At 41.3% G+C, this 27,797-nt stretch overlaps 1 protein-coding gene across 1 annotated transcript; it reads right to left on the bottom strand.

Moving 5' to 3' along the window:
• Positions 1–224: 224 nt before the first annotated feature.
• GPD1L (glycerol-3-phosphate dehydrogenase 1 like) lies at positions 225–26,389 on the bottom strand. Its single transcript, XM_033061322.1, has 8 exons — positions 26,278–26,389; positions 20,472–20,649; positions 19,616–19,756; positions 15,808–15,946; positions 13,573–13,685; positions 4,856–5,089; positions 4,343–4,449; positions 225–3,164 (listed from the first exon to the last, which is right to left on the bottom strand). The coding sequence occupies exons 1-8, from the start codon at positions 26,328–26,330 to the stop codon at positions 3,068–3,070; spliced, it is 1,062 nt and encodes a 353-aa protein (XP_032917213.1). The 5' UTR covers positions 26,331–26,389; the 3' UTR covers positions 225–3,067.
• Between the last annotated feature and the right edge of the window lie 1,408 nt (positions 26,390–27,797).

Raw genomic sequence — 27,797 nt, 5'->3', positions numbered from 1 at the left:
AACTGAAGACGAACTGCTTTCAGAGGTAAAAGACACCACAATTGCATCACTAATGGAAAGAAAGCAAATGCTGGATGCCAAATAGCTCTTTCTAAAACTTATGTTCTTGCATGGCAACCTCATATCTGCTATCATTACAGATCACAACCAGAAAAACCTACATTCCATCAAGTGAACAAAATATTTATTGCAAGCCTTGTAAAATGAGACAACAGAAACCAAAGTGATTCCCAAGACAAAAAATGTTTATTTTTACTAACTCTTCAAACAGGTATACATTCAACATCTCTAAACAAAATCAGTACATATGATGAGGGCAAATTGAGTATCATTAGAATGTAATGTCTTCCTTAGCAAAGTTCATAAACCAAGAATTAGTTACTAAGAATTATTAATTTAAATTATTAAATTTATGACCTCCTTACACAGGGGTTAATGTTTTCAGTAAGACTATTCCAGTACTAGGCAAAACAGAGTGTTTGCAGAGCAGGCTTCTAATCATTCAGTTCCAGTACCATGTCACAGTCTTTTAATGAGCAGTAAATACTAGTGGGGGAAAAATACCTAGTGTCAAGCTGAGTGTTCTCCAGCACTGAAATGCAAATGCAAGTAGTGAATGGAAATTTCAATAAACTATTTTAGTTACTGAAACCTCACCTTTTGTCTGAAAAAAAGAATGTTGTAACAGAGTGGAGGAAAGAATTCCATAAAAATCTTTTCTCTGGATTTGCCTTAGAATACAGGTTTCTCTACAAAACAAGAACAAGTAAGATTTGGAAGTTTCAGTGGTAGAAGTAGTATTGGAAAAATAAAGAAATAATTTAAAAATATATATTAATTTACCACATTTAGCTCACATAGCCCTTTATGTATCTTACAAAATGCTAGTCCTACATACTGCATGTAAAAAAAAAGTTTATATATATAATGTATATGTACACATACAAAGAAAAAGCCACCAATTTGGTATTAAAAAACAGAACAAAACAAAGCATAAGCAAACACACTGAAAGTTATGCAGTAATGAGGAGTGTATGCTCCATGTGTGCGTTAGCATAACAGTGCTTCCAACCTTAAAACATTCTCTTAAACACCTAAGCAGAGTTCTTGCTCCAAGTCAGCTCTACCAGTGATGTTCCCAACTGCCACAAATGCCTGATGTCACTTAACTTCCAGACATCCTTTATATTTAGCACTAAATCAGAAGTAAGGCAAAGTAACTTTTCACATCCCTGAATATCTGAGGACATTCATGAGATCTTTCAAATATTAATTTAAAACAATACAGGAGCACAAAAAAAAGTGGAAGGGTTTCCCTGTCAACACAGAGCTGCCCCAAAGCCTCCCTATTTCAGAGTAATCCACATGTAAGTATGACAGTTATTCCCAGGCATCCTCTTTGTTTTAGCAAATTTTGAATGACAACCTAAAGTTTCAGGATTGGTGTGTGCACATGATTTCTGTTCTAAAACCACCACTGAGAATAGCGAACAACAGAATAACTGCTCAGATGTTGGGCATGGATATTCAGAGCAGATGAGCAGTCTTGTTATATAAATTCTAATGCCAACCCTTGTCTCCCAGTTGGAAGAAGGAGTCCACTCTTAATGCACTTAGCATATATTTCACAAAAAAACCCCCACACTTTAGTATACAAAAAAAGGAAAAGAGGTTTTACTTATCTATCTTCTCTTGCAAATCAATCTTAAAAAAGAATCTAAAAAGACCAACCAAACCAACCCCCTTTAAATTCCATAAAACCACATATTTTCCAATAAAAAATAAAATTAACCTCCTGATAAAACAAAGGTTCCTGAAAAGAACCTAGTTGAGATCCCTGGGGAATAAAAGATATGGATGCCTTTGAGAAGCTTTCTGGGAGATTAGTTGTAAAAGATTTGATTCAGCATCCATAAAAGTTTTGTCCAGTGAAAGAGTAACTCCAGAACTGGGAAGGCTGGATCAGGTCTACAGCCCAGTGGACGTGCCAGTCACTGGCAGGCACTGAAATGAATGCAGTCATCGTACTGGCACACAACCCTTCTGACGACACAAGCGTGTGTTGTACCAGGGAATTCCCCGACATTTCTTGGAGTGTTGTGGGGAGGCCAACACTTTGCAGCTAAGCTAAAAACACAGCAGAACAACTTGGAGCAGTGGATACCCAAGGGTATTCTTCACCACCCAACCAACAATACCAGTGAAGAACAACCACAGGTAAAACAAGAAAATGAACTGTAGGCTCTAGGGTTCAGAACCCCCAGGTCAACATCTCTGGCTTGCTTTTGGGAATGGGATTCTACAAGAGCCTAACACTGAAGAATAGTAAGGGAGGAACAGAGAAATACAAAAATGCAAGGATTAAAAAACAGAAGGGGAGACAATGATCCCCCTCTAGAATATTCCCTTTAAAACAGTGTAATTAAAAACTTTAAATTCACTTAGAAATTGGTTTCAAAGTAGCCTGACAATTTCAACAACTTTCAAAAATCAAAGTATTTTTCACTAGAATTCATTGAAATATCCCTGTAGCCGCCTGAATAACTGCTACAACTTTTTTTGCATTAACATTGCTTAAATTAATATAGCCATAAGCATGCAAACATTCAATTGTGTACACAGAATAAAACAAAGTTCTAACAGATAGATTCCTAATATTTCAAGGTTACAGGCTTGACTCTGATCAAAACCCCTGGGACTCTTCCCACAGTGTCCAGCGGATTTTGGACTATGCTTTAATAAGAGACAATAAAGCATTGTGTTTTATGGTGTAGGAGCAAACTGAAAGTACACTTGTGTATATATACCAGGCATGTAGTGCAACTTTTGTATTGTGTATCTTAAAAGAGTTGCATTTTAGCCAGTAAAAGGACAATCACCAAGCCAACACTGCATGCTGTGTCAAACCAGGCTGGGTAGCAAACACCGATACCCGCTCAGAGACATTCATGTTGTTCCTGTTGCCTAAGAGCAGCTTTGAACAAGCTTAATGGTAGCTACATCCACTTGAACCCAGGTATGAATTCAAAAGGCAGAAAGCTGCATTAGTACAACAGCCTGATGGATTTTAGTTGTGCTGTGGATGACTTTGAAGGCAGGATATTATATCTTTAACAGGTCTCCCTTCATAGCAGATTTCATAAACAGCCGTGAAGAGTGGAAACCTGAGGAAAGAGAGTGGGGAAAGTGAACACAGTATAAATTTATTCTGTAACATTTTCTTAAATGAAAGAAGTATAAAGGGGTGAGGAGAGGGAGGGGGAAAAGAGAGAGGTAGAAAAACTGGTTCATTTTTTCTGTTTGTCAGGCGCAAATGTTGGGCTGAAAGCAGGGCATAACTACAGAACCTCCGCGCATCTCTGAAACAGAGTGACTCTCAGAAGCCTAGCTAGCTATAATGGAGCCTGAGACATTCATTATGTATGGCACAACCATAAAGTGATCTAAAAAATAGCTTTAAAACATTTTTCCTGGCTTTTCTTACAGTAATACCTATCTGTGGTTAAAAAGGATGACTGGCACATCCGCTATGCAGTACTTCTGTATCAAGCAATAACTTGGTAATACAGAATATGACAAAAAAACGACCCAAGAAGACACTGAAGGTCAAGTTTTTAATAAAAATCTAGAATTAAATCTGGATTTTGAAATACAAAATTCCACATCTACTTTTTTTCTTCTTTTTTTTTTTTTAATATTGGCCACGTCTCCAACAACCTCCAAATTATCCAGGCTTCTCTCATAATTTTATCTTCTATAAAGCCAAGATGCTTTATAGAAATTTGTATTTGCTTTCTGTCATATAGCCACATAGCTGCTCTCTCAAAGCAAAACAATGACTTCTGCAATCCCTAACAAACCTCACTTATCACTCACTTTGTATGATGTACTGGGCTGAAGGGGGGGTTAAATTTGCTGTTACCATAAAAGCTCACATGTAGGCACTAATAAAATTCGCTATGCCTATGTGAGAGGTGGCCACAAAACAGCTGAACCTTCTGAAGAAAAAGTAGGTTTCCCACAGGTTTAGATACAGTACTGGCAGTTACTTCTCAGTGAAGAAGCAACTGTTGAAAAAAAAGTGATTGTACGAGCATCAATAGCCATCAGCACAGCTACCAAGGCTCTTCTGCTGAACTTTGAGGTTTGCACACTTTTACACAGCCTTGGGACTAATCTTGTAGGACTAGAGCATGAAATTCTACCCTTCAAGACTCTTAGGTCTTCACTTTGAAACCACAGCTGCTCCATTGTGTTTTATGTTTTAAAGCAGTAATATGCAGAAAGAATTACGGAGATAAAAAAGGGGTATGTGGAAGTTGTTTTATCTGTTCTTACTCACTTGTCCAGCATTCCTTTCTGCTTCAGGATGCGATACACTTCTGCAGAAGTCTGTGGTCCTTGGAGTTTCTGACCATTCAACATTTCTTTTTCTAATTCTTCAATAGACTAAGCAACAGAGGAGAAAAAAAAGAAATCAAAGGTGAGCTATGAAAAACTTTTCAGAAGCCTGACCACATAATCTCGAGGGAAAAAAAAAAGTTACTGAGAGTTTTTTCTTTTTCAAAAGTGATCTTGAGTGAGCATATAGAATATTCTCCTGTGTTCTTGTTTGTATGTATTCTTAATTTTGCATCTCACATTGTCTTATCTCTCAATCTTTTTTAAAAAAATCACCACCCCCCCAACTTTTGATTCCTTTACACTCATTCTAGCCAACAGACTCAGAAAACAAGAGGAAAGAGAAGGGTATGGACTCAGTGAGCTACCATGACTCAGATAACTCTACTGTTACTGCAGCAAACCAGGAGTGGCAGTACTTATAGGAGTAGATTTCACCCAGTGAATAAGGTACCTTTCCAGTTTTAACGAATGCTTCTGCTACACGTCGATTCCGGCCACCATAACATGTAGTGATGAGATCAGCAATGCCACAGCTCTCCAGGAAAGTGGCAGTAGAAACCTGTCCTTTGCAAAAAATTTTGGCAAAGGCGATCATTTCCATTAGGCCAAGGCGAATAACAGCAGCTTTGGTATTGTCACCGTAGCACAGGCCATCACAGAAACCAGCTCCTACTGCTACTATATTCTAATAGGAAGAGAAATGGGAAATGACTCAATTACTGCTTACAGATGTCCTTAAGAACTGCAAACACTTCACTACTGAAAGACTGGATTGTTAGTTTGGGTTATTTTGGTTTGGGGATTTTGATGTCTATGGGATAACCTAAAAAAAAAAAAAAAAGCAAAAAAAAAAGGCAAAGAAAAGCATGGCAAGTCTTACATTTCCAAGGCTAAAAGCACAGTAAAATCTCTGACATAAGTAGCCCCTGAGGCTGTGGAGCTATTATTATTGACCACCTTTAAGAACAAACAGGTTGCACTACACTCTAACAAGGTTTTAGCTAGATTGAACTATTCCTGCCCTGAGGCAGGGATGAAGTTAGACTGACATCCTACGGTCCTTTTATCCAGATTTTCTTTATGATTAAAGCAATAGTACAGCTAAAAAGCATTTAATGACTTCTGTGATGACATGATAAGGGACCAAATTCAGCCAAGGCAATGGTGTCCATCCCTTTTAAGTATGCAGAATTTCTATAACCATAACAGTTAATTAAGGATTCCCAAAAGGTTCATGACACAGGAAGACCTCCCTTAGCAAAAAAAGTGTTTGCTTTTTCCTTAGACCTGCTGACAGACTTCTACAAAGAATGTGCTGTTAACATTCAGCTATATGGTCCCTGCTTTGGTTACAGAACATAGACATTTGATGAGACACATTTGAGTAAAGTGACTATAAAAACTATTTTCTGGCTTGGGAGTCAGAGCAGACACTAGCCATGGTTCTACCATCCCCACTAAAAAAATCCACACACAAAAACCCTACCAAAACCCTCAAAAAAAGATTACATTTTGACATATTGATAAAGCAAACAAAGAAGTAATGGATGTTAATATCTTCCTGCATGCAACAGCAGCAGCAGTGATCTCAATAGAAAGCACAGGAGAACCAACATTATGACTCCTAATGCAGGGAAAAAATAAAAGTAAAAAAATCAACTTTAACTGTTGATGAAGAAAGAACAACAATCAGAAGATGTTACTGAAAACAACCAGATGATTAACAGCTGGTTTGGTTTTGGACTGTGAGAACCACAAATGCCAGACAGCTGCAGAGCTGTGTGGCCAGTTATGGTTAGGTGACTCTGAATCAAATTAGGCCAGAGGACCAGTAATTGCTTTTTGAGCAGCTAGCTGAGGTCTAAAGGTGATCCTAAAAATTGAAGACAATAATTACAACATTAGACCTGAAGCAGCCCAATACAACTTTAAAATTTGGTCATTTAAATCATCTAGGCTCAGATCTTGGCTGTGGTGATTCAGTCAAGGTATGTTTTCATCACACACACCTCTTGCAGAGCAACCTCTAATATTTTTTATTTTATGCCAAAGCAAAAGGAAATCAAACAGACATTTAAGAAGCTTTCAAATGGGATAATCCATTCAAACAGATTTTACATGTATGTGAAATCTGTAAGTATTTAGCACTCAGCTAAAAACATAAACATGAGCAATCTTTGGGCTTTTTCCATATACCTCTTGAACACTCCCATATTAAAGCTTCCCCTTCCCTCCAGCTTTGTCTGCTTGACTTTTCACTTTGAAGCAGTCTACTTAATCATAATTTACAATACAATTTGGCCTACAGTATTTTGTTGTCTACTTGTACCTTTTGCACTGTTTGTCTTTGGAGTAACAGAAATACTCTCTTAAGTAAGTCATACTAAGACTAGTTACTTCTGAGGAAATGGGCTAGGGAACAAGGGGAGTTGTGAGTCCAGTTCTAAAATACTGAGCTTCTTTGGACAATGTTCCCATTGTATGTTCTTACACAGTTTGCAAATAATGAGGAAAGAAGATAACAGATTATGCTCTAGAGCATACCCCCATGCCTAGAAGACTGTTATATTCTGGTATACATATCCCTCAGGCCACAACTATTAATTTGCAAGGTCTACCATTTGGTTTTATTTAAATCCTTCAAGAATGTCTGACAACTGCCTTGTGCCTAATTATACCTTGCTCAGAGATGAGGCACTCCTTTAGAAACAACAACGATGACAAAAAGTCTCACGAAACTTACAACTGAGTTATTCTTCAGTCCCAATCAAGACCAAAACAGTTAGTTTGGAATCTCTGGCTGCAGGCACTAAGCTGAGCTTGTTTCAGGAAGATGCACAAGCAAAACACAAAGCAACACACAAGAGCCCAGTAGCACTATCACTATTGTGATCCTCTGAGAAGTACATCAGGAAGGAAAGGTGATTGACCTGGGAAAAACATCTTTCTGTGTCTCATATGGTTGATTTTGAATGCTGCCACTGACTAAGACTACACCTGAAGTGTCCTGGTTTCACTTAACTTCCTCCTTAGTAGCTGGTACAGTGCAGTGGTTTGAGTTCAGTATGAGAATAATGTTAACACATCGACATTTTGGTTGTTTGCTAAGTAGTACTTACTTTAAGAAAGGAACATTTTAGTGTCTCATGTTCTGCCAGTAAGGAAGTGAACAAGAGTCTGGAGAGGTGAGAACATAGCCAGGACAGCTGATCCAAACTGGCCAAAGGGATATTCCATACCACAGAATGCCATTCCCAGTATATAAACTGGAGGCAGCTGGCTGGGAGCTGCTTGGGGACAGGTTGGGCACTGGTCAGTGGGTGGAGAGCAACTGCAGTGTGTATCACTTGTTCTTCTTGGATTTTTACTCTGTCCTTCATTGCAATTACTATTACTACTGCTCTCCTTGTTATTGTATTTTCCTTTATTTCCATTATTAAACTGTTTGTATTTCAACCCATGAGTTTTACTTTTTTCCCACTTATTCTCCTTCCCATTCCTGATGGGTAGAGAATTAGTGAGTAAGCAGCTGTGTGATACGTAGTTGCAAGCGGGGATTAAACCACAACATGAAGTTACAGGAATTCCTGCAAATGCGGTGGGCATGTATTTGTGCAAGAGGAAAGAGTCTACATTTCTGTGTAGAAACTGACTGTATTTGCATGCACACATGGGAACCCAATAAGTAAGTGCCTACTGACAAACTTGTTCCACAGGTTCGAAGATACTGTCACAATAACCCCAGAAGGACTACAACACAATGTTCCTCTTGGCCTGAGGCATTCAGAGCTCTCAAAATCAGTACATGCTTAAGCAAATACACTTCCCCTATCTTGGCATTAACAGCTTTTTACATTAAAGCACACATCCTGTAACCATGATGCACAATGTGTTTTTATATTGCATATGGTTTTAGGCTACTAAAATACTTTGTCCTAAAAGGCGAGCTGTTTTGGCATCCTGAAGTTGTGTTAGTCCTAGTCCTAGTTATTCCAGAACATGACCAAGGAATGGATTTAGTTATTTTATCACCAGGATAGTGAAGCTATGCTCCAGAAAAGAAATGCTGATGTCAGGCAGTGCTCACAGTATGTGTCAGAACAAATGAGAGAACGTGTCCTTTACTTGCACACGACATGCTGCAAACAGGCAAGAGGTCAAAAATGCAAGGTCAACAGATGACCAAGAAAACAAGGACAAGTCTGCAGACTTTGCTGACAAATTGTTCTCCTACAGAGTCAGTGCTCAGAAGTATCCAATATCCAGTGTACAGCACGTCTGTGGAGTGCTCATGAAGACAGCTTCAGCAGCCATTACTGAGGCAACCATTATTTCTCCATAACTAAATGGATCAATAAGGGAACTAAGCAGAAATGCTGTTTCAACTTCTTTGAGGCAGTCACAGCTCAGCACAGCCTGCTTTCCCTCTGTTTACACATGAACTTGGAGAAGCTCATTGCTTCCCCTGATGGCTGCCAAAAGGTCAAATGAAAAGACTCAAAAAATCAAAGACAGTATCAGCAAGACAGTCAGAGAGGTTAAGTATAAACTGTTTGCTTCCTCCTGGCAAACTTGAATTTCATTTCGACTTAATCTCAGGAAAAGGGAAGAAACTCTCACAATCAACTTCTATAGTACCTAGAGTGACTATCCAACAGTGACTGCCCTAAACACACTTTGCAAGTAACAATGCTGAGTTACATAACCTGGTAAACAATAAATCACCACTATACTTCTTTACTTAAGGCTTAGTTGAAGCCGGAAAGTTTAGATGAGCCTAAAAGGCAACCACAGCTGCTGCTGCTTCTCCTTCCTACAGTAAATTACATCTGTCTTGGTCCCTGGCTGCTGCTTGAGGGCCTTTAACTCTCCAGAACCCTGATCATCAGGCAGCTGGAGCATGGCTGTTTTGCCATATCCAGAGTTTAGACTCTCAATCCTCTTCCTCTCAGCCACCCCTGGCACTGCTGCACTGGGTATGTGAGGTAAACTGGGGTACAGTTTATCTCCGAGACTGCAGTTACCAATGTTTACATGGCCTCTCAAGGACGTGGCTAGGTTTGTACCCCAGCTCAGTCTTTAAGCACTTCCTAGGAAGCCCAATTCATCATCTGGCAAGTGGCAGGTGTACTCGTAGGTGGCCTTGAGTCATGCCGCCTATAAAGCCAACTGGGCACCTTGAAACATCTATCCAAATTTCAACTTCTTCAATGTGTGTCCTCAACCCTTAGATAAGATCAACAGACAAATGTGAAATGCTCATCAGTCCTCAAAAGAAAAAAATATCCTCACAAAGAACATGCCTAGCACTTTTTGTTCCAACAGCCAGGTTATGGTAGAAAGCTGTTCCTCCTCAGTACCATCAGATTTTGTAAAGTCACTGCTACTGTCTATTTAGCCAGTCTCCAAGCTGACACAAGATTGCATTTTCACAGCACTGATTTCTGCACTTCACTGTATCTCCACTAGCCCATTGTCACAAATCCAGATATAGTGAATGAAGTGGATATTCTATACATATCCACATATAAATAGCAATCAAGCACATGGTCTCTTATGATCACCCAGCTGCACTACCTAATATTACACTCTGAACTCAAATAGGCTTCCAAAAACAAATTTTGAACCTATAATTATCATTGTACGGGAAAGCTGTGTTCAGAGCATTCTTTGTTACCCTTCTGTATTTTTTTCCATGCTTTAGGCAACCACCCACGCTGAAAATCTTCCCTGCTTAGAAAGGTTTGCAAAAATAAAAAGTGAGGTAGAGTACAGGCTTTTAACAGTTAGTCCATTATGCCAGTAATACTAGGAAAGTCTCCTCTTCCTAAGCTGGGAAAATACACTGTTGTCCATAGTGTACTGTTTCTCATCCTTTAAATACCAACACAGGAATTGCTTTCACTATTTCCACATCCAAAAAGACAGTCTGGAGCGACATGTTTGCCTGTTTACCCCTGTTCTCCCTGCTGTAGTTTGTACTGACATTTTGAATTGGCACTGCCATGGAAAAAAGTAGAGCCTCTCTTTTCATGCCTGTCTTTCCATGCAACATGACACTGTCACCTTCTGAAATTGGAATTTCCTCCTTCCAGGAAGTTAAACAAAGCTGATTTTTACTATTTTTTTAATGAAGTAACTTCCTAAGTTTAACAAACTGTCAGTTGACTGAAGCTACACATTAGATTTTACTCTAAATACAAAAAGATATCTACTGCACAAATTTCTATTACGAAGACTATCAGATGAATGATAAAAAAGTGAAGCTCTGGTTGACACCCTCAGTAAACAATTCTCCTAACAGAAAATATGTACAGCTTCTAAAAAAAACCCCCACTATTCACAACTGAGTTTTGTATTTTGCTTTGCACTACGGAAATAAAACTTCACACATAGGTTTAATTTTAGCTTCTTTATTTCCTTTCAGAGCCAGATATGCTCCCAATGCATTAATAAAATTTTGCAATCTTTGAAAGTGGAACAGCTCAGGACATTACTTACATGCTGCCAGCATAAGATTTAGGATCAACTAGAAAGGGTTTTAAATAAAAAATTGCTTTAAAAAATACAATTTTATTAATATCTTATTTTAGATTTAGGCAGAGTTGTATGTTTAAAGACATCATCTATATTAGAATGACTGATCTATGCCACTTCATACCAGTTTTGCCTTTTAATTATGCAAGTATTTTTTAAGCCAGGTAATCTATCCTTAATTCACTTTTTGTTTAGACCTTATACCATGCATTTTTTGGAAATCTCAACTCAATTAACAAAATATACTGCAATCAATATAAAATTACTAGAGCACACAGAATATAAATAGCTTTTTAGAAATACAACTAGACAGCTCTGTCTGCAAGATTCATAAAGAATAATGAAGCAGAAGACAGCAATAAAGCAAGGTTACCAAAAAACCCCAGAAGTTTCACCTTAGTATCTTTCCAGGTCAATCTTTTTAAGTTCCAAAGAAATATTGGTATCTTGCCTGACTTAGACCTCTGCAGTGGAGCTCAGTGTCTGCTGACTACCTGCCCAATTTGATGGGCTTGCTCATCTCTATTGCCCTTTCATGAGACTTGTCTGAATAAAAATTTCCTGGGACAGAACTTCTCTATCACACAAGAATTTAAGTTAGTCAGAAAACATCCCATTGAGCAAATTTCAAAGAAAAATAAATCTGCAAAACTTTTTCAAGGGTCTATACACAGGGATTTTTATTCTGGTAACTCCCACACCATCAGAGCATTTTAAAGCAATGGCTGGGGAGCCGAATTATAAGCTCCATAATCTCAAGAAATGCCATCTATACTGTAACTCCAAAGCATGTTGCCTCAAAACACCTAATCCTGTCAGTGCACATACCCATAACCTCCTCTTAGGCCTTCCAGTAAGACAGCTGTCAAGACTAAATTAAGGAAATTAATATGATTAAAAATATGCTATTATAGCTATTCATCTATTTTCACTAAGCAGGAATCAGAATTCCTTAAGACATCATTGCTTGGTGTGTAGCTTTGCAAGCTAATTAGTTTACACGAAATTTCAACAGCAAAACCAAAGGCAAAGTAATTATCCAAAACACAAAAAATGAGTAAGTAAGCCAAATTAATTATTAAACCACTACACCAATCAGAAATTATTCAGGACACGTATAGTGTGAACTATACAGTACTGTTTGCTAGGGTGCCAAACAACTAATGCCTCCTCTTCACAAATGGCCTGTAAATTAACCTGAAAAAATAGCTATTAAACAATGTCTAAGTTAGCCTTTGCTACCTGTCAGTATCGATTTTGTTATGAAAAAAAATTCTGGATGAGTAACTGTCCAATATAACTTTTTTCCTATTCAGGTAATTTCTGTATGTGGTTATCCACACAAACCTTATATAGAATGTGTCCACAAAATATAAACCATGAGTGCTCGAATTGCTTCAGTTAATGAAGAGGGAGACAGTTTTGTCAACAGATACAAAGCATTAATGCCAACTTCTTTCTCCCTTTCTTTTGGTGAACACACTGTTGCAAAAAGAAAAAGGGAACTAAAATAGATTTAGAAATATATCGGCCAGTTAGATGAAATCAATACTTGCTTCATGACTATGTGTGAGGTTAGTGGAAGACATAGAAAGAGAATCTGGCAGATGGTGAGAGGCAGATCTAAAAGCCAACTCTCAGAAAATGCTGCTCCCTCATTTCCCATCTGGTTCTTCTGGAAATGCTACGTGTCAGTTTAACATATTATATAAAATACAGTAAATTCACGAATACAAGCCGCACTGAGTATAAGCCGCATCTCTGGGTGTGGGCAAACATTTTGTTCTTTGTCCATAAATAAGCCGCACCCGAATATAAGCCGCTCTGTCGTTCGCAGCGAGGACCCGCGTGCAATTAGTAACAGAACCGCGGGAGGGCGGGGTTTACTGGCTGAGCTAAGGCTGTGCAGGCTCGGCCCGCTAGGGGCTGCTGACGGGGTCAGGTGGCCCAGCCCGGTGCTGCCGCTCGGGGCCACCCGCCGCTGCCACTGGGCTCGGTCACCCCGGGTCGGCGCTGCCCCGCGGTGGCAGGCAGGGACGGAGCTTCCCCCGCTCCTACGGCAGCGGCGGCGGGCGGGGACGGAGCTTTCCCGCGCCCGTGGCGCCGGCGGCAGGCGCGTACAAAGCACCCCGCCTCCTCCCCGAGCCGCGGCAATGGCTGCGCGGGGCTCCCGTCGGCTCCCGTCGCCGCAGCAATGGCGGCGCCCCCCCCCCGTCCTCCCCGGGCCGCGGCAATGGTGGCGCCCCCCCCCCGTCCTCCCCTGGGCTGCGGCAGAGGAGGGAAGAGAGCTCTCCCGCCTCTCTCCCCGCCCCCCGTGCTGCCTGCAGGGAGCCAGGGCAACACAGTAACACTGTAACAATCGCGGAATGCCGGCTTTTACTGGCAGGTGCTTGGCTCGGCGCCCTGGCTGGCACGTCTAGGGTTGTAAATGTCAGAAAATTATTCACATATTAGCCGCCCCCGACTATTAGCCGCACTTCCGGGTTTCCACCAAAATTTTTGTCAAATTGCTGCGGCTTGTATTAGTGAAATTACTGTACAATGAACTTATTTTTTCAAATGGAAATTCCCTCTTTTTTTGTACAAGGATTACTATTTAATCGGTGTATCCTCTGCAGCCTGTTATCTTACCTTCAGAGCACCACACAGCTCAACTGCATCTGCATCGTCTACTACAGTTATTCGGAAGTTCGGAGTCTGTAGGAGTTCTTTGAAGAGAAGGCCATTTTCCAAGACTTTGCAGCCTATTGAGAGAGACAAAGGAAAGCTAAAAAAATTTTAATGATTTATTTGTACCTTAATTAGCCTTTCCTGTGCAAGCCAAAATGCCTAAAAGCAAAGATAAGGTTGTTCTATCTCAATCCTAAACAAAATCCCTGTTCTAAGGGACCAATCACATGTTGACATTGCACTTAAAAGCTCTGCACTGAGTTACAGTAATTTCACAATTATAAGCTGCACCATTTTGACTAAAATTTTGGTCTGAATCCAAAGTGCGGCTTACAATCAGGTGCGGTTTATATACGGACAAAGAACAAAAAGTTGCTATTTTAGTTTGGAGGACAGGTGTCTGCTGAGAAAGGCAGGAACTTCTCTTTGAAATGGAGAATGTAAACCCCCTCCCTCCAAATTACTATAATTTTGAAATCAAGGGGTTTTCAAGCAAAGATATGGGAATTAGGAATAACAGTTCTTTACTAGGGAAATTAAAATAGAAATACAGTACTACAAAGAAACAAACCCCAAACCCTGACAAAGTCAGAGTACAACCTGACACCCCGTCAGGCAGGGTGTTGGTAGTAGTCCCATTAAATGGTGGCTGCATCCTCCTGCAGTGACAGATGTGATTCAGTTGAAGCAGTGGTTCTGTTGAAGGTGCAGTTTCCCTCTGGAGGTCCAGTAGTGATGTGGAGAAATCCAGTTTTCCTCTGGAGTCCAGCGGAGAAAGGGGCTCCCTTAGTGTCCCAAAACCTCTGTTTTTATCTTGGTAAGAAATGTTGGGCTCTTCCCCCTGGCTGGAGCAACTTCCAATGGGATGAAGTAATTTTATCAGTCACACAGTGGGACTCAATGGGCCATTAGCAGAAAATGACTCGCTGGTGGAAGGATGGGTTGTGAAAGATAAAGAACAATGCCCCGCCTGGTTTCAATGGATGGGCCATTAACAGAATATCTGCCGTGGAGATAAGGATCACTGCCCCCACCCACAACAGATGGTGATAGAATAGATCGCTTTTATCACACTCTGTATTGTAACGTGCGGCTTATAATCAGGTGCGGCTTATGTATGGACAAAGAACGAAAAGTTGCTGACACCCGGGAGTGCGACTTATACTCAGTGCAGCTTATAATCGTGAAATTACTGTACTCAGTACTTTTTAACAATTTATTGTCTGCTCAGCAACAGGTTCTAAATAACAATTTTGTTAATTCCCCATACACTGTTCATTTGTCAATCACTATCTTTAAAAAGAAGAGCTAATAATAAAAGAGATGAATTAAGAATATGGTAGGAGATTTTCTACCAATTATTTCAAAGTCTGCATTCCAGAAAAATACCTACTGATAAAGGTATGTCAAAGCTGCTTTATTAAACAGGCATGCTGCCTCTGACAATTGTTTCTAAACACTAAGATGTTGTTTAACCATCCAAAATTAAGTTCATTGCAAAAGCTGTGAGTGAGATGTTACAAAGCTACCAGTGCACAAAACTGTAAAAATTAACACTGAAAAAAACCATAATATGAACTCTGTGCTATAAAGTATGAGTATCTGCATGCATACACACCCATACACACACGCCTTTCCAGAAACTGTAAAATCCAAGACTAGGCACATTCTCATGCTGCAAAGGTGTGCAGACACCACCATAGAACTAAAACAATTTCTAGTTTTTTGTGGGAAAGAAGTATTTTGAGAAATTAAAACACAATACCTTAAAAAAAAATCAAAAAAGTCAAACCAAAACAAACATACATGAAGGTACCATCTTTGACCACAGCACCTCAGCAGGAGTACAGAATTTGTAATTTTTTATTCATGTAAAGCCATTCAGACCCAAGAAAAAAATCTTAAACACCATAGCAACATGAAGCAGTTTATTATATAAAGGGTGATAAAAAACATGTTTGTATTTCACATGCTAAGGTTACAACCCTAGTAAGAATAGGTAAAATTGTGGTCTTCTGTCTTCCTCTATTCCAGTATTGTCCTAGTACTTTGGGAAGTGTAAACATTCTAGTAAATTCAACCAACAGCTTCTGGTAACAGTCAGCTAATGTCAAAAACAGTGAAATTTGAGCTATTTGGTGTGCGCCTGTGAGGAGAGGTGCATGTTTTAAATATTCTTACAACTTTGAACAGTACCTATTGTGGTTTCACAGAATTTCTCTGCTGCCACCTCACTGGCAATGTTAGCTCCCATCAGCACACTGATGTCTATTCCCATCTTCTCTCGAATAATGTCAGAGATCAGTTTGAGTCCCTCCGGGCCTTCATCTATTCCCTGCAGCCAACATTAAATGGAATTACTTAGAAGTCATTCATTAGGCAAGCACAGTAGATGCAAGCAGAACACAATTAGTCTTGTCCACAGGTTAGAAGTGAAACAAGGCCTATTCAGGCAGAGACTAAAGACGACAGGTGTACAACCACAGACACTTCTGCTATTTTGACCTCTCCAAGATGTCTTAGAATTGCAGGAGGGAGCAGCTTAAAACTTAGGACTAAACTCTAGATGATTAAACCAGTTTTTATTCCATCCTCAAAGACCTGATTCTAAGAAGTGCTGAACATTCTGCTTTGTTAGTTCAGAAATCAGATGCTTATTATCAGTGAAGCATAACCAATTCAACAGTTATGAACCAGACCTGAACTTAGATTTGAAATTGAACTGAAACTAACAAAATGGCATTTGAGTAACTTGTTTGGTGAAGAGATACCTGAACTGAAATATCAGAGGCAGGTTCCCCAGTGTATAACACCAACAACTGTTTACTAGTAGAAATACAAACGGAACAGTCATTCACAGATATGTAGAAAGCTGAAAAACTGAGAATAATTTAACTTCTAAGGTTACTTTCAACCTGTATTTATAATGCACTCTTTACAAAGTGTGTTAAAAGGGCAGAAATAGGGCCTCAGAAAAGATCACCCCACATATTAATGCTGCAGAGAAGGAGAGAGTCTGGTACCCTGAAATGCCTAAACTAGAACTCAAAATGAGACCACTTTCTTCCCACAAAACCCTTTTCTCCCAGCCTGTTAAATGTGGAATCCTTTGCAGCTCTTATTACAGAGGTATGGCCCAGCTATTGACATAGTAATTCTGTCCCACATTATACCACCTTTTATACAATGTTCTTTTTTAATGCTGAGGATTTGATACTTTTTGGGAATTTGAATTATGATTTATAGGCAAAAAGTGTGATCCTGTATTGCTTCCATATATACAAATACATACACACTTTGTAGGCTGCCAGTAGTGACATTTCAGTCAGGCAGTAATTTGCACTTCCACAGGCTAAAAAGGTGCTGTTCCTTAAATAACATGGTGCAATCGAGAGACATGCAGAAATGCCTGTACAAAACCAGCCAATTAAACTAGTATTGCATTTCTGTATTATTTTTCAATTTTTATTGCTTAATGCACAGCTCTGCTTTCTCATCTTTAATGAGCCATACAGAGACAACCTGAAATCAAGCACACAATACATGTTGCATTTTTTCCCTCATAGTGCCAAAAATGTCCCCACAGAATAACTGTAAGGCCCCTCTTCAAAAGCAGACAATAATAAACAGAATAATAAACAGAAAAGCATGCACACGTTGAGAACAATTCCAAAAATGTGAGTACCTACACAATTCATGTAAGTGAAAGGAGATCAGAAAGGCTTAGGTGCCAGATTCTCCACTGTGAAATAGATGCAACTCCTGACAAAATCAAGGAAAGCTGTATCTGTTTCTTGTAGAGTTAAATCCAATACTGAATGACAGAAAAAAACCTAAACACTTCCTCCCTGCAAAACCAAGGCTCCAGTATGGTCAGCAACGGTCTGCAGGCAATGCAAGTGACTTTTTGGCTTGCATCCTAATATGCCTGTCAGAACAATCCCTGGGGCCTGCAATAGGGAAATGAAAATGAGGCTGATGTTGAGGTTGCCTGAAGAGTATTTTGAATGACTTTCAGCTACCCTGCTTCCTGTGCTCACTGCTGTACTGCACTCTTAAGTTTTATATGGTTCCTCTCCCCACAGCCACACAGCCACTTGTTAGGTTTTCACAGACACAGAGCTAATGTAAAGCAACATAGATGCAAATGTTTCAATGCAAATGCATATTATACAGCAGACAAACATCTTTATTTCCCAAAGACTCAGTTTTATTGTCAGACATTAGGCTCTGCTTGAAGATTAGACTGTCAGAAAGAAAAAAACAAAAAAAAATGATTAAAAGATGACACACTGCCAATTTGACAACCAATTTAGAAAACAGAGAAATGAGATGTCCCACGAATTGTATTTTTCAGAACAGAACTGCATGTTAACTATCAAGCTACTTCAACAGGATTAGCATTGAGCATGAGACCCAGAAACAATGACACTGATGAAAACAGCATGCCTACAGAATATCCAAAAGTAGAGGGAAGAATTAATTGTTTTGTTAAATCTCTACCCTTTCTTCTCAAATGATACTTTTAATGACACACAGTTATGCCTTTTCATAAAAACTGACATGTACTTTGCATTCTCCTGCAAAATATTAAGGGGCCTCACAGCATTTCTTTGGAAAGGCTGCCTATGGATGCAGTGTTGCAATGTGACAGCGGGAAGATGCCCAGTAATCAACTCTGCACTGCACAGCAAGTGCCACAATCTCACTTCCACCACTACACTAAACATGGACATTTTGTTCTGTTTGGAGTTTCTGTCTGTTTAGAATTTGGAGTTGTTTTGTTTTGGGCTTTTTTTGACATAAGTATTTCTTCTGCTTCCCCCTTTTTGGTCAAATATAGCCATTAATCAACACTCCATTAGAGCACTGGTAATTAGTACCACAACAATAATTCCAAGGGAATACAGGCCCATCACCCTACCTTCACATATGCTGACATAAATCCTCATTTAGTCCAGCAATTTCATTAGTTATTCCTATCACTAGGAGAATATAAATCACATTTAGCAAATTAAAGGAGAATAAAGTTCATCTTGAGCACTTATAACAGTGCCTTATTTTACCTTCTATGATATGAGGAATTTTTCTACAATTTGGAGCAAGAACACTTTGGAAGCATTACTTTTTCATACATCTCAGCAATACACCAGTCAGCACTGACAAAACAATAGCTATGATGGGCTTTGCTAGCCAAAGTAAAGAGACAAGCTTGCAGTACGCAGTGATAGGGGCTTTTTGTTCTTTTTTGAGTACAGATCCATAAATGTATCATTTTCCAGAAATGACAGGAAACGAGGGAATGTGTGCTGAAAACATGGCCTACAAAGCAACAACAAGCCAGAATCTTCCAAACCTTGCAGGAATAGACTATTATTTTCAGCTAAACACACAGAGGAAAAAAGCCCACCTACCCAAAAACAATCCCAAGAATAAGCTAAACCACATTTTAAATTTTTTCTGCCAGCAAAACTACAAACACTTCAGTGAAATGCCTCCCGCACCTCTGCCCTCTCCTACTTCCTATGCTCAAACAGTCTTTGGGTGATGCTGAACAGACTCTGTTGTTGCACATAATATTTGCCATGAACAAGAGCACTATCCTCTCAGTCACATGAAATTCTCTCAGCAGTTCTTGAAATAATCAACTCAGCATGTGGGATGTGCATTAACAATCAAACCATTATGCTTGTTCTCTGCTCTTCATCTAATGATGCTTTTGGAAACAACAAATAAAAGACTGGAAAGCTTAGTGGTGCAAAACATATTGACTCCCTCTTTCTTTCTAAAAGTCTTGTGAAGAGCCTCATTTTCCTCTTCCTGCAAGCGCTGTGTAACAATCCACTAATGAGCGAGACAAAATCTAATCTTACACCTAGAAAGGTTTAATAGACCAATCAAGTGAATAGTGCACGGAGACTTTGCACATCAAAATACCAAATCACCTTGTCTTAGAAGATTCCACGACACAATCTCAGTTATTAACGCATAGTGTTTATTGTACCTTTATGAGAGTTATGCCAAGCGCTTTCCTGCGTACATGTCCTGTGATTTCATCGCAGACTTTATGGATGAACTGATGAGGAATGACAAAAACCAGCAAGTCTGCATCCTGTACCGCTTCACGAAGGTTTGGGATAGCAACCTGTGTAGTTGTGGGAGAGAAAGGCGGCATAATTTTTCAAAATTAACACTACACCCAAGTGTTATAAAAGCAGAATCACAGAATTAATTTGTTTGGAAAAGACCTCTGAGATCATCAAGTGCAACCTTGGAACGAACACCACCCAGTCCACTGGACCACGGCACTGAGTGCCATGTCCGGTCTTTTCTCAAACACCACCTCCTTGGGCACCCCACTCTAACCTTTAGTCACTCTTTCTGTGAAGAAACTCCTCTGATTGTCAAAACTGAATCTCCCCACTTTGATCTTGAATTTGAACCTCAGCAGTTTGGTCTTATACTGAATGCTACAAACTACTGCATTTCATCACTGAAAAGAAACAGTAGCATAAACTTCCCAGACCAAAAGTTCCAATCCAAGGTTGAGACCAATTATTATTTAATGGGTATAGTCAAAGCTGTTAATCTTGCTTTTGTTTTCACATTTGCTTTCTAATACACAAATGAGACTAACATAAAGTCAAGAGTGACACCAAAGAAGAAAGAGTGCATTGGATTTATTTAACTGCATAATTACATAATTTTACTTGTTCAAATTTCTGATGTCATCAGTAAAATGGCATAGTCTGAAATATTATAAACCCTAGAGGTGTTAACAAAACAAATTTCTAACTCCATTTACAGCACAAGCAATATTCCCTCTGCTCCATAACTATAATATAGCTTCTGAGCCTTACCACATTATCTGGCAGCTTGCATCCAGGGAGATACTTTACATTTTCATGGTCATTATTTATGATATCTGTCAGTTTTCTCCCATTAATATTCTCCTCAAAGACCCACATGTTCACTGTAGAAGCAAACTTCTGCAATGTTTTTACATTATTACCTATTATTTTGGCAACTGCAGAACCCCTGCACAAAAGAGAAGAAAAATAGTCTTAAAAAATTATGATTTTGCTGTAGAAAAAAGAGATTGTCTTTAAAACAATCATAATTTCACAGATTATTTGACCAGTTATCATACAGCATTTTGATCTAGCAAAGTAAGTGGAAAAACACACTAGTCATTAACACCTGCCGCTTTCTCTCAAGTACAGCTAGAGTACAGTAATTTCACGACTATAAGCCACACTCTTTTGACTAAAATTTTTCCCCGAACCCGGAAGTGCGCCTTATCGTCTGGTGCACCTTAAATAATGGACAAAGTTGCGACATATGCCAGCCCAGAAGTGTGAGCCGCAATGGGGGGGCAGTGCTGCAGGAGTGTCGAGTCGCGAGGGGGGTGGGAGCGGGCGGCCACAGCCAGCAGGAGCCGCACGATTAGGGAGGGAGCTGCCGCCAGCCCCAGCCCAGGGGGAACGAGAAGTGCGAGCCTGCAACAGACCTGAGCCGAGCAGAGCCCGCCCGGCGGTGGCATCGGGACAGCAATGCTGTGGCCCGGGTGGCTGGGAGAAAGCGCCACAGCGGTGGTGGTGCAGCTCGGGCGGCTTGGGGAAAGTGCGGCGGTGCAGCCCGGGCAGCTGGGGGAAAGCTGCCAGCATCGGGGCAGCGGTGGTGCAGGGTGAGCCCGCCGGCATCGCGGCTGCAGCGACGCAGGGGAAAAGCCTGGGGGAGCACGAGCCTCCCAGAGTGGTACGTGGCTCCCGGATCGCTGGGGGAGTGCGGGGCTCCTGGCGCAGCACGGGGCACCTGGAGCGCTGGGGCAGCGTGGAGCTCCCGGACCGCCAGGGGGGCGCGGGGCTCCTGGAGCTGCACGGGGTTGCTGGGGCAGGGCGGGGAGGGAGGGAGCGGGCTGCCGCAGAAGCCGCGAGCCACGGCTGCCCCGAGCCCCGCCTTGCCAGCCGGCGCCGGGGGCGGGTGGGAGTGCGGGGCCCACACACGGAGAGGGCGTTTGGGGCTGCATTTAAAGGCTACGCCAATCTGTGAAAAATGTTTGCAAATTGAGCACCTGCCAGTAAACTCCACGATCGTGGGATTCTGTTACTAATTAGTTACTTTGTTGTGCGTAGCACGGATCTTCGCGGCAAAAAATAAAGTGCGCCTTATAGTCCGGTACGCCTTATATAATGTACAAAGTTGTGAACTTTGCCAACTCCCGGAGGTGCGCCTTAGAGTCTGGTTTGCCTTATGGTTGTGAAATTACTGTAGGTTGGACTGAAGCATTTACTGAAACATCCTTCCTTATTTTGTTTTCTTATAGGCTATCCACTGAGAGTTTAGGTTGCTGCATTGGCCCAAATAAAATTCATTGTATCTTCGAAGCTGAAGTAAAAGTGACATACTGGATTTTATTAAATGTGTCATTTTCATCTTTAAGAGATGAGAAGCTTCTTTGCTAAGACGACTGACTCATAAGTTGTTGTACAATACTGATAGGCATTGAAAGCCAAGAATCATTTGTATGTTGCAGAGGTTATAAGCTTCATGGCTGTGCAGCCAACCTCATAGAACTTTACTATTGTAACAGCATCCTCTAAAACTGCAGGCAGACAAGTCCATTACTGTTATCCTCATATTGTCCCCAGGAATAACATACAGTGAGAGCTGTACTACAGTGATCAATTTTATATCTCAAATCTCTAAGCAATAACAAAATTAATCCCAATTACAAGAGCAGGAACAAACACAATCTTCCCCTCCATCATTACGTTAAACCTGTTAACCTAAGTTCCTTTCCTGGGATAGGAAGCAGTTTCATAATTACAGATAACTTACTAAGGAGACACAAAAAATTTTAAGAGATATGATAAAACTACAGTCATTGATCTGAGGCTTTCATGTGTGTGGGTGTGCACACTTTATCAGAAGGTAAGAACACTTTCATAGTCTAGTTGTACTTACACCATCCTTTAAATTTATATTCCATGTTGCTTGCAATAAACCCATAGCTGGCAACTGAACAAAATGGGTTCATTCTGCTTCAAGAGTTTTTGATATGGCACAACTCTGGTGCTATATTAAAGATGTGTGCTAGCACATGGCTAAGGTCCCTTTCTGAGTAGCAACAGAAAAAATATTTAGTACCCTAAGTAGATCTTTTATAGTTCAACCATAAAGCTATGTGTCTTAAAAGACTGGAATTTACTTCTCTAATAGCACTTCACACACTAAAAATGACCCTGTGTTCAGGAGGTGATACAGAAGACAATTGTAAGTCATCTCTTATCAAGTTCATCCAACAGTTTCTGCTGCAATGGTATACAGCTCACCAGCTCAGCCTCCAAATGTCAGATCCACACAAACAGCAGACCTCACGCTCAACACAGCACAGGTATGTGTTCCTCAGACAGTGCTTTGAGTTCCTTGAATGAAAGCACATTTACTCCTACAGATTTATATACAAAGTCAGGATCCTGGCAAACCCACTGCCTTCTGTTTTGAACTTCACTACACATTCTCTGTGCTTGCTGGTGACATAGCAAGACAGAAATAACTGATTCAGCAACTCTCTGCCTGGGATTTTCAGTCTGCCAGCAGAAAGTCTGGTACTGTGCACTACTTAAGTGAGACATTAATTCCACTACTATCAAACACTCAAATGCCTGAGCTGTCTTTTAATTTTTTTTCACCCTTTGAATGCAGTCTTAAGAAAAGTGAAGATTTGCCTAGTCTTAGCTTCTGAATTGAAGATTCTCCTGACTGTCTTCTCTGGTTCATAATTTCCCATGATGTTGCAAACACTCTTTTGGGACCATTTCACAGTTGTTCTGCTTCCCACCACCCCCCCATCACTTTTTAACTAAAGCACAAACCCAAAAAGCTCCTTAACTTGCCCTGATAACAGCAGCAGTGGAGGTCACAACATGCAAGCGCAAATGATACAATTATCTAGCTCTACCATTGTCCCTGTAAAACCACCTCAGTTTGGCCACAGTTTCTCACAGTTCTCTAAGGTTCCTAGCTTCATAAACCCCTCGGTCCAGTGACTTCCCATCTCTTCCCAAATTTTACAGTTTCTGTTCAAGTTCAGCAATCAGGTTAATTAACAACTGGTTCCAAGAAAACAGTGAGAGATAAATTCTGGCTGCGCACATCTCATTAACCTGCCCAGAATTGTTATCAGAACAGGCTTGCAGTGTTGTAAATGACTCTGGGCACTGTCCTAGAATCCCAGGGCTCCAAGGCATATTCCCAAGGTGTATACCCTCTTCACACTCCAGACAGCTTACTTTATCCCCTTTCTTAGAAGATCCTAACACAATCACTTATCCACCAGCTGAGCTACACTAAAAGGGCAAGGCCAGCAGACAGCACAGCTCCTGCTCCTCCATGCTGAACCATCTGTCCTGTCCCATGATCTTCCATCAGGTGTCAAGTGACCCCTGCCAAGTCAACTTCATCATTAAGGTGACCTTCCTGCAGGAAACCAACCAAACAAGTCTGACTGCAAGCAGTTAATCAACCAAGGTGACTGACTTAACCCTTCTAAAACTACTGTCCTGCCAAGCTCCTTTAGGGCTTTTTTCATGCCAGACAGAGGTTAAAGAGCTATGAGAATGCAAGGATTTTTCTGATGGAATCATCTCACACAAAGCCCCTAAACCCCCTGTCGCCAACCTGCTCAAGATGCCAAACTCCACTCAGATCAACTACTTACAATGCTTACAATTTAGGCACCACAAACCACACACTCCTATAACTCAGGCTTCAAAAATAAATATCAATGATCAGATGTTTATAAATGCTTCAATTTCTTTCTAGTTACCCACTTTAATGCATTAAATACTAATACTTTAATTAAGTATTTTAGGACAGCAGACCCCAGTTCAAAAGGCACTTAACAGGTATACAAATGTAGTCCAATTTAGTTAAATGGTTACACATATTTCTGAATCACAGCGCTCTTTGCAGTCAGTTTGGTGGCTGTTATCCTGCAGTCTTTGAGGAAGAAACCATCTATCTCTCCAAGAACTACTATTTTCAATTTTTGATTACTTTGGTTTCTTTCCTGATATGAAAAATCCTGCCATTACATATGAGAGACATCTTAAGTTATTTAAATACATTTATCCCCAAAAGAAAGAGAGAATGCTACTACCAGGCAGTAGCTTTTATTCTTTCTCTCAGCACAGGAGATGTGGGCATTTTGCCACCAACTCATCCTACTAGGCAGGAACTTTTCTTATTTATTGAACTGATCCAGTGAGGTGAAAACATAATACACTTGTATACGGTTATTGCTAGCAGGCAATATCTACAAATCCTTTTGCTTCTGTGACTGTTTAACAGTGAATCAAATACAAATGGAGTCAAACTTCCTGTAAAACTTTATCTAGACTTCAACTACGGAACAACAGCCACAACATTCCTAAAAGATGAGGTCTAACTGCCTAATTTCTTTGTGATATATGGTGCAATAAACACATTATACAAGCTAGTGCAAGGAATGCAAGAGATGCTGCACTGAAACATCAGCCATTCCCTCAACAAGGGAATCACAAAGGGGATCACAAAGAAAAAGAAAATTTGGCAGCTGCTGGTATTTTTAACAGCAACAAAATCCAACTGCATGGAGTGGGCAACAAGTCTAAGCCCATCCTGACAAAAGACTGGCAAGTTTAGTTTAATAAAATACAGGGCCTTGCCCTACACGGAATTCCTCTGAGTTTAATGTCTTAAAACCCAATGCAACGTGAATAATGTGTGCTTAGCATTCGTAATGGGAAGTGATAAACTGTGAAGACCTATTTCTATAACACACTGTACTTAATTTATTCAATGTAAAGAGGGATCTGCTCTAAGAAAAAGAAATAACTAAAGAAGACAAAGGGTTATTAACACAATACTCCTCTTGAAGAAGGATGTCAAGTAAGTCTATTGCTTTCAGAGGATGAAGAAACAAGTTTAAGCCTAATTATAAACTAGAGATAAAGACAGTAATAAAACCTTGTCTCAAGCTCTCAGTGTGCCTCAGCATAATCAATTTGGGGGAAAAAAGGTATTTCAAATAATCTAGTGTCTGGCAATTATTTTTTGAACTGTCTTTGAAAGTAGGCACATAGGAGCACAGAAAACCCCGAAAACACTTTAGTAGACAAATGAGGTTGTTAGTGAAGCTCTTTAGACAGGGCGTAGTGGGAAAAAAAATGTTTAAAATGTACAGCATCTTTAACGTCTACGTCACCTGACATCGGACAAAGCACACAACAAATACCAGGTTAAAAATATCCTAGAACAACTTCTTCGCAGGACACGCGGGTGTTCACAAGCATGAAAACTGCGTGCTCAATTCTGCCGCTCCTCCCTCGGAGCACATCACGGCAGCACCTCCGCTCCGAGGGAGCCGGGAGCAGGACGAGTCCCCCGGCACGGCAGGAGCAGCCCCCCGGCACGGAACAAGCGCGACCCAGAGCTCGCCACGGCCCGGCGACACCGTGTTCCACCGCCGGCACGGGGGCCTCACGGCCGCCACCCCTGAGGGGAGCGCGGCCACGGCGCGAGCGGGAACCGACAGCAAGGCCCGGGCGGGCACAGCCTCCGGGAAGGCCGGGCCGCGGCGGCCGCCGAGCTGCCTGCCCTGCCAAGGGCCGCCGCACTCACCAGTTGCCCGAGCCCACGACGCAGACCTTGAGGGGGGCGGCGGAGAGCGCCATGGCAGCGCCGCCCGCGCCCCGCCACAGCGGCCGCGGCGAAGAGCTCCGTGAGGCGACCGCCCCCCGCCCCCGCTCCCGCCTCCGCCGTCAGGGCATCGCCCGCTCTCCCCCCACCCTGCGGCGTGACGGGAACTGTAGTTCCGCACCCCGCCCGCCGGCTCCGCGGAGAGCGCGACGGCTCCCGGGGAGGACGAGGGAAAATGCCTGCTCTTGAACAAAGCAGGCAGTCCCGCGGGCGCTGTGCCATGTCATAGAGCCACAAAATCACTTAGGTTCGAAGAGGCTTCTCAGAGCATCGAATCCAACCTATGGCCGAACAACAAAACTCGAGCGTGGCAATGAGTGGCACATCCAGTCTTTCCTTAAACACCTCCAGGGACGGTGACTCCACCACCTCTCCAGACAGTCCATTCCAATATCTTATCACCCTTTCTGTGAAGAAATTCCTCCTAATGTCCAACCTGAACCTCATCTGGCTCAACTTGAGACTGTGTCCCCTTTTCCTGTCACTTGTTATTTAGGAGAAGAGGTTGGCCTCCCCTGGCTACATCCTCCTTTCAGGTTTGAGATAACAATAAGGTCTCCCCTGAGTGTCCATTTCCCGTAGTAAACAACCCAGCTTCCTCACAGGACTCCTGCTCCAGACCCTTCACCAGCCCTGCTGCCCTTCTCTGGACTCACTCCAGCACCTCAGTGTCCTTCCTGAACTGAGAGCCCAGAACTGGACACAGCACTCAGGTTTGTTTTCACCAGTGCTGAGTGCAGGAGAAGAATCCTTATTGCCACCACTGTCTGCTGAACTAATGCCGTATATTTCAGTCCTATCTGTGACAACAAAGCTTCTGCTCTGTCCTAGCGCTCTATAGTTTTGGAGTAAGTCTGTGAAGGCTCCCAGGTGTGGCAGAACCAGGCAATGAAGCAGGTTAGGCCTGGAGAGATCTTAAAAACAAAAATATGAGTGTTTTCAAATACTCCTTTGCTCTCAGCCTTCAGCCAAAATCATTCTGTTCTCCATCCCACATGCTTCTCCAGGGGGAAAAATAAAAGTGGATGAGTTGTTGGTCTGATAGATGGGTGTGAGTAATTTGTGATAAAATTTCCCATCAGATGTGTGTTTCTAGTTACACTTTTAGCTGTATTTAATAATAAACTATTAATGAAAGAGACATTATCTCGTCATGGTCTGCAGCTTCCTCAGGAGGGGAAGCGGCAGGGAGAGCATTCATCTCTTTTCTCTGATGACCAGCGACAGGACCCAAGGAAACAGTGGAAAGCTGAGGTGAGGAGTTAGGTTGGATATTAGGAAGAGGGTCTTCACCCAGAGAGTTGTTGGGCATTGGAAAAGGCTTCCCAGGGAAGTGGTCACAGCACCAAGCCTACCAGAGTTCAAGAAGTATTTGGACAAAGCACATGGGTGTTATTCTTGGGGTATCCTGTGCAGGGCCAGAAGTTGGACTTAGTGGGTCC

This window comes from Catharus ustulatus, chromosome 1 (assembly GCF_009819885.2).
Source record: "Catharus ustulatus isolate bCatUst1 chromosome 1, bCatUst1.pri.v2, whole genome shotgun sequence".
Classification (NCBI taxonomy): Eukaryota; Metazoa; Chordata; class Aves; order Passeriformes; family Turdidae; genus Catharus; species Catharus ustulatus.
Note: the sequence above shows the minus strand (reverse complement) of the source record. Positions and strands in the feature narration are given on the sequence as shown.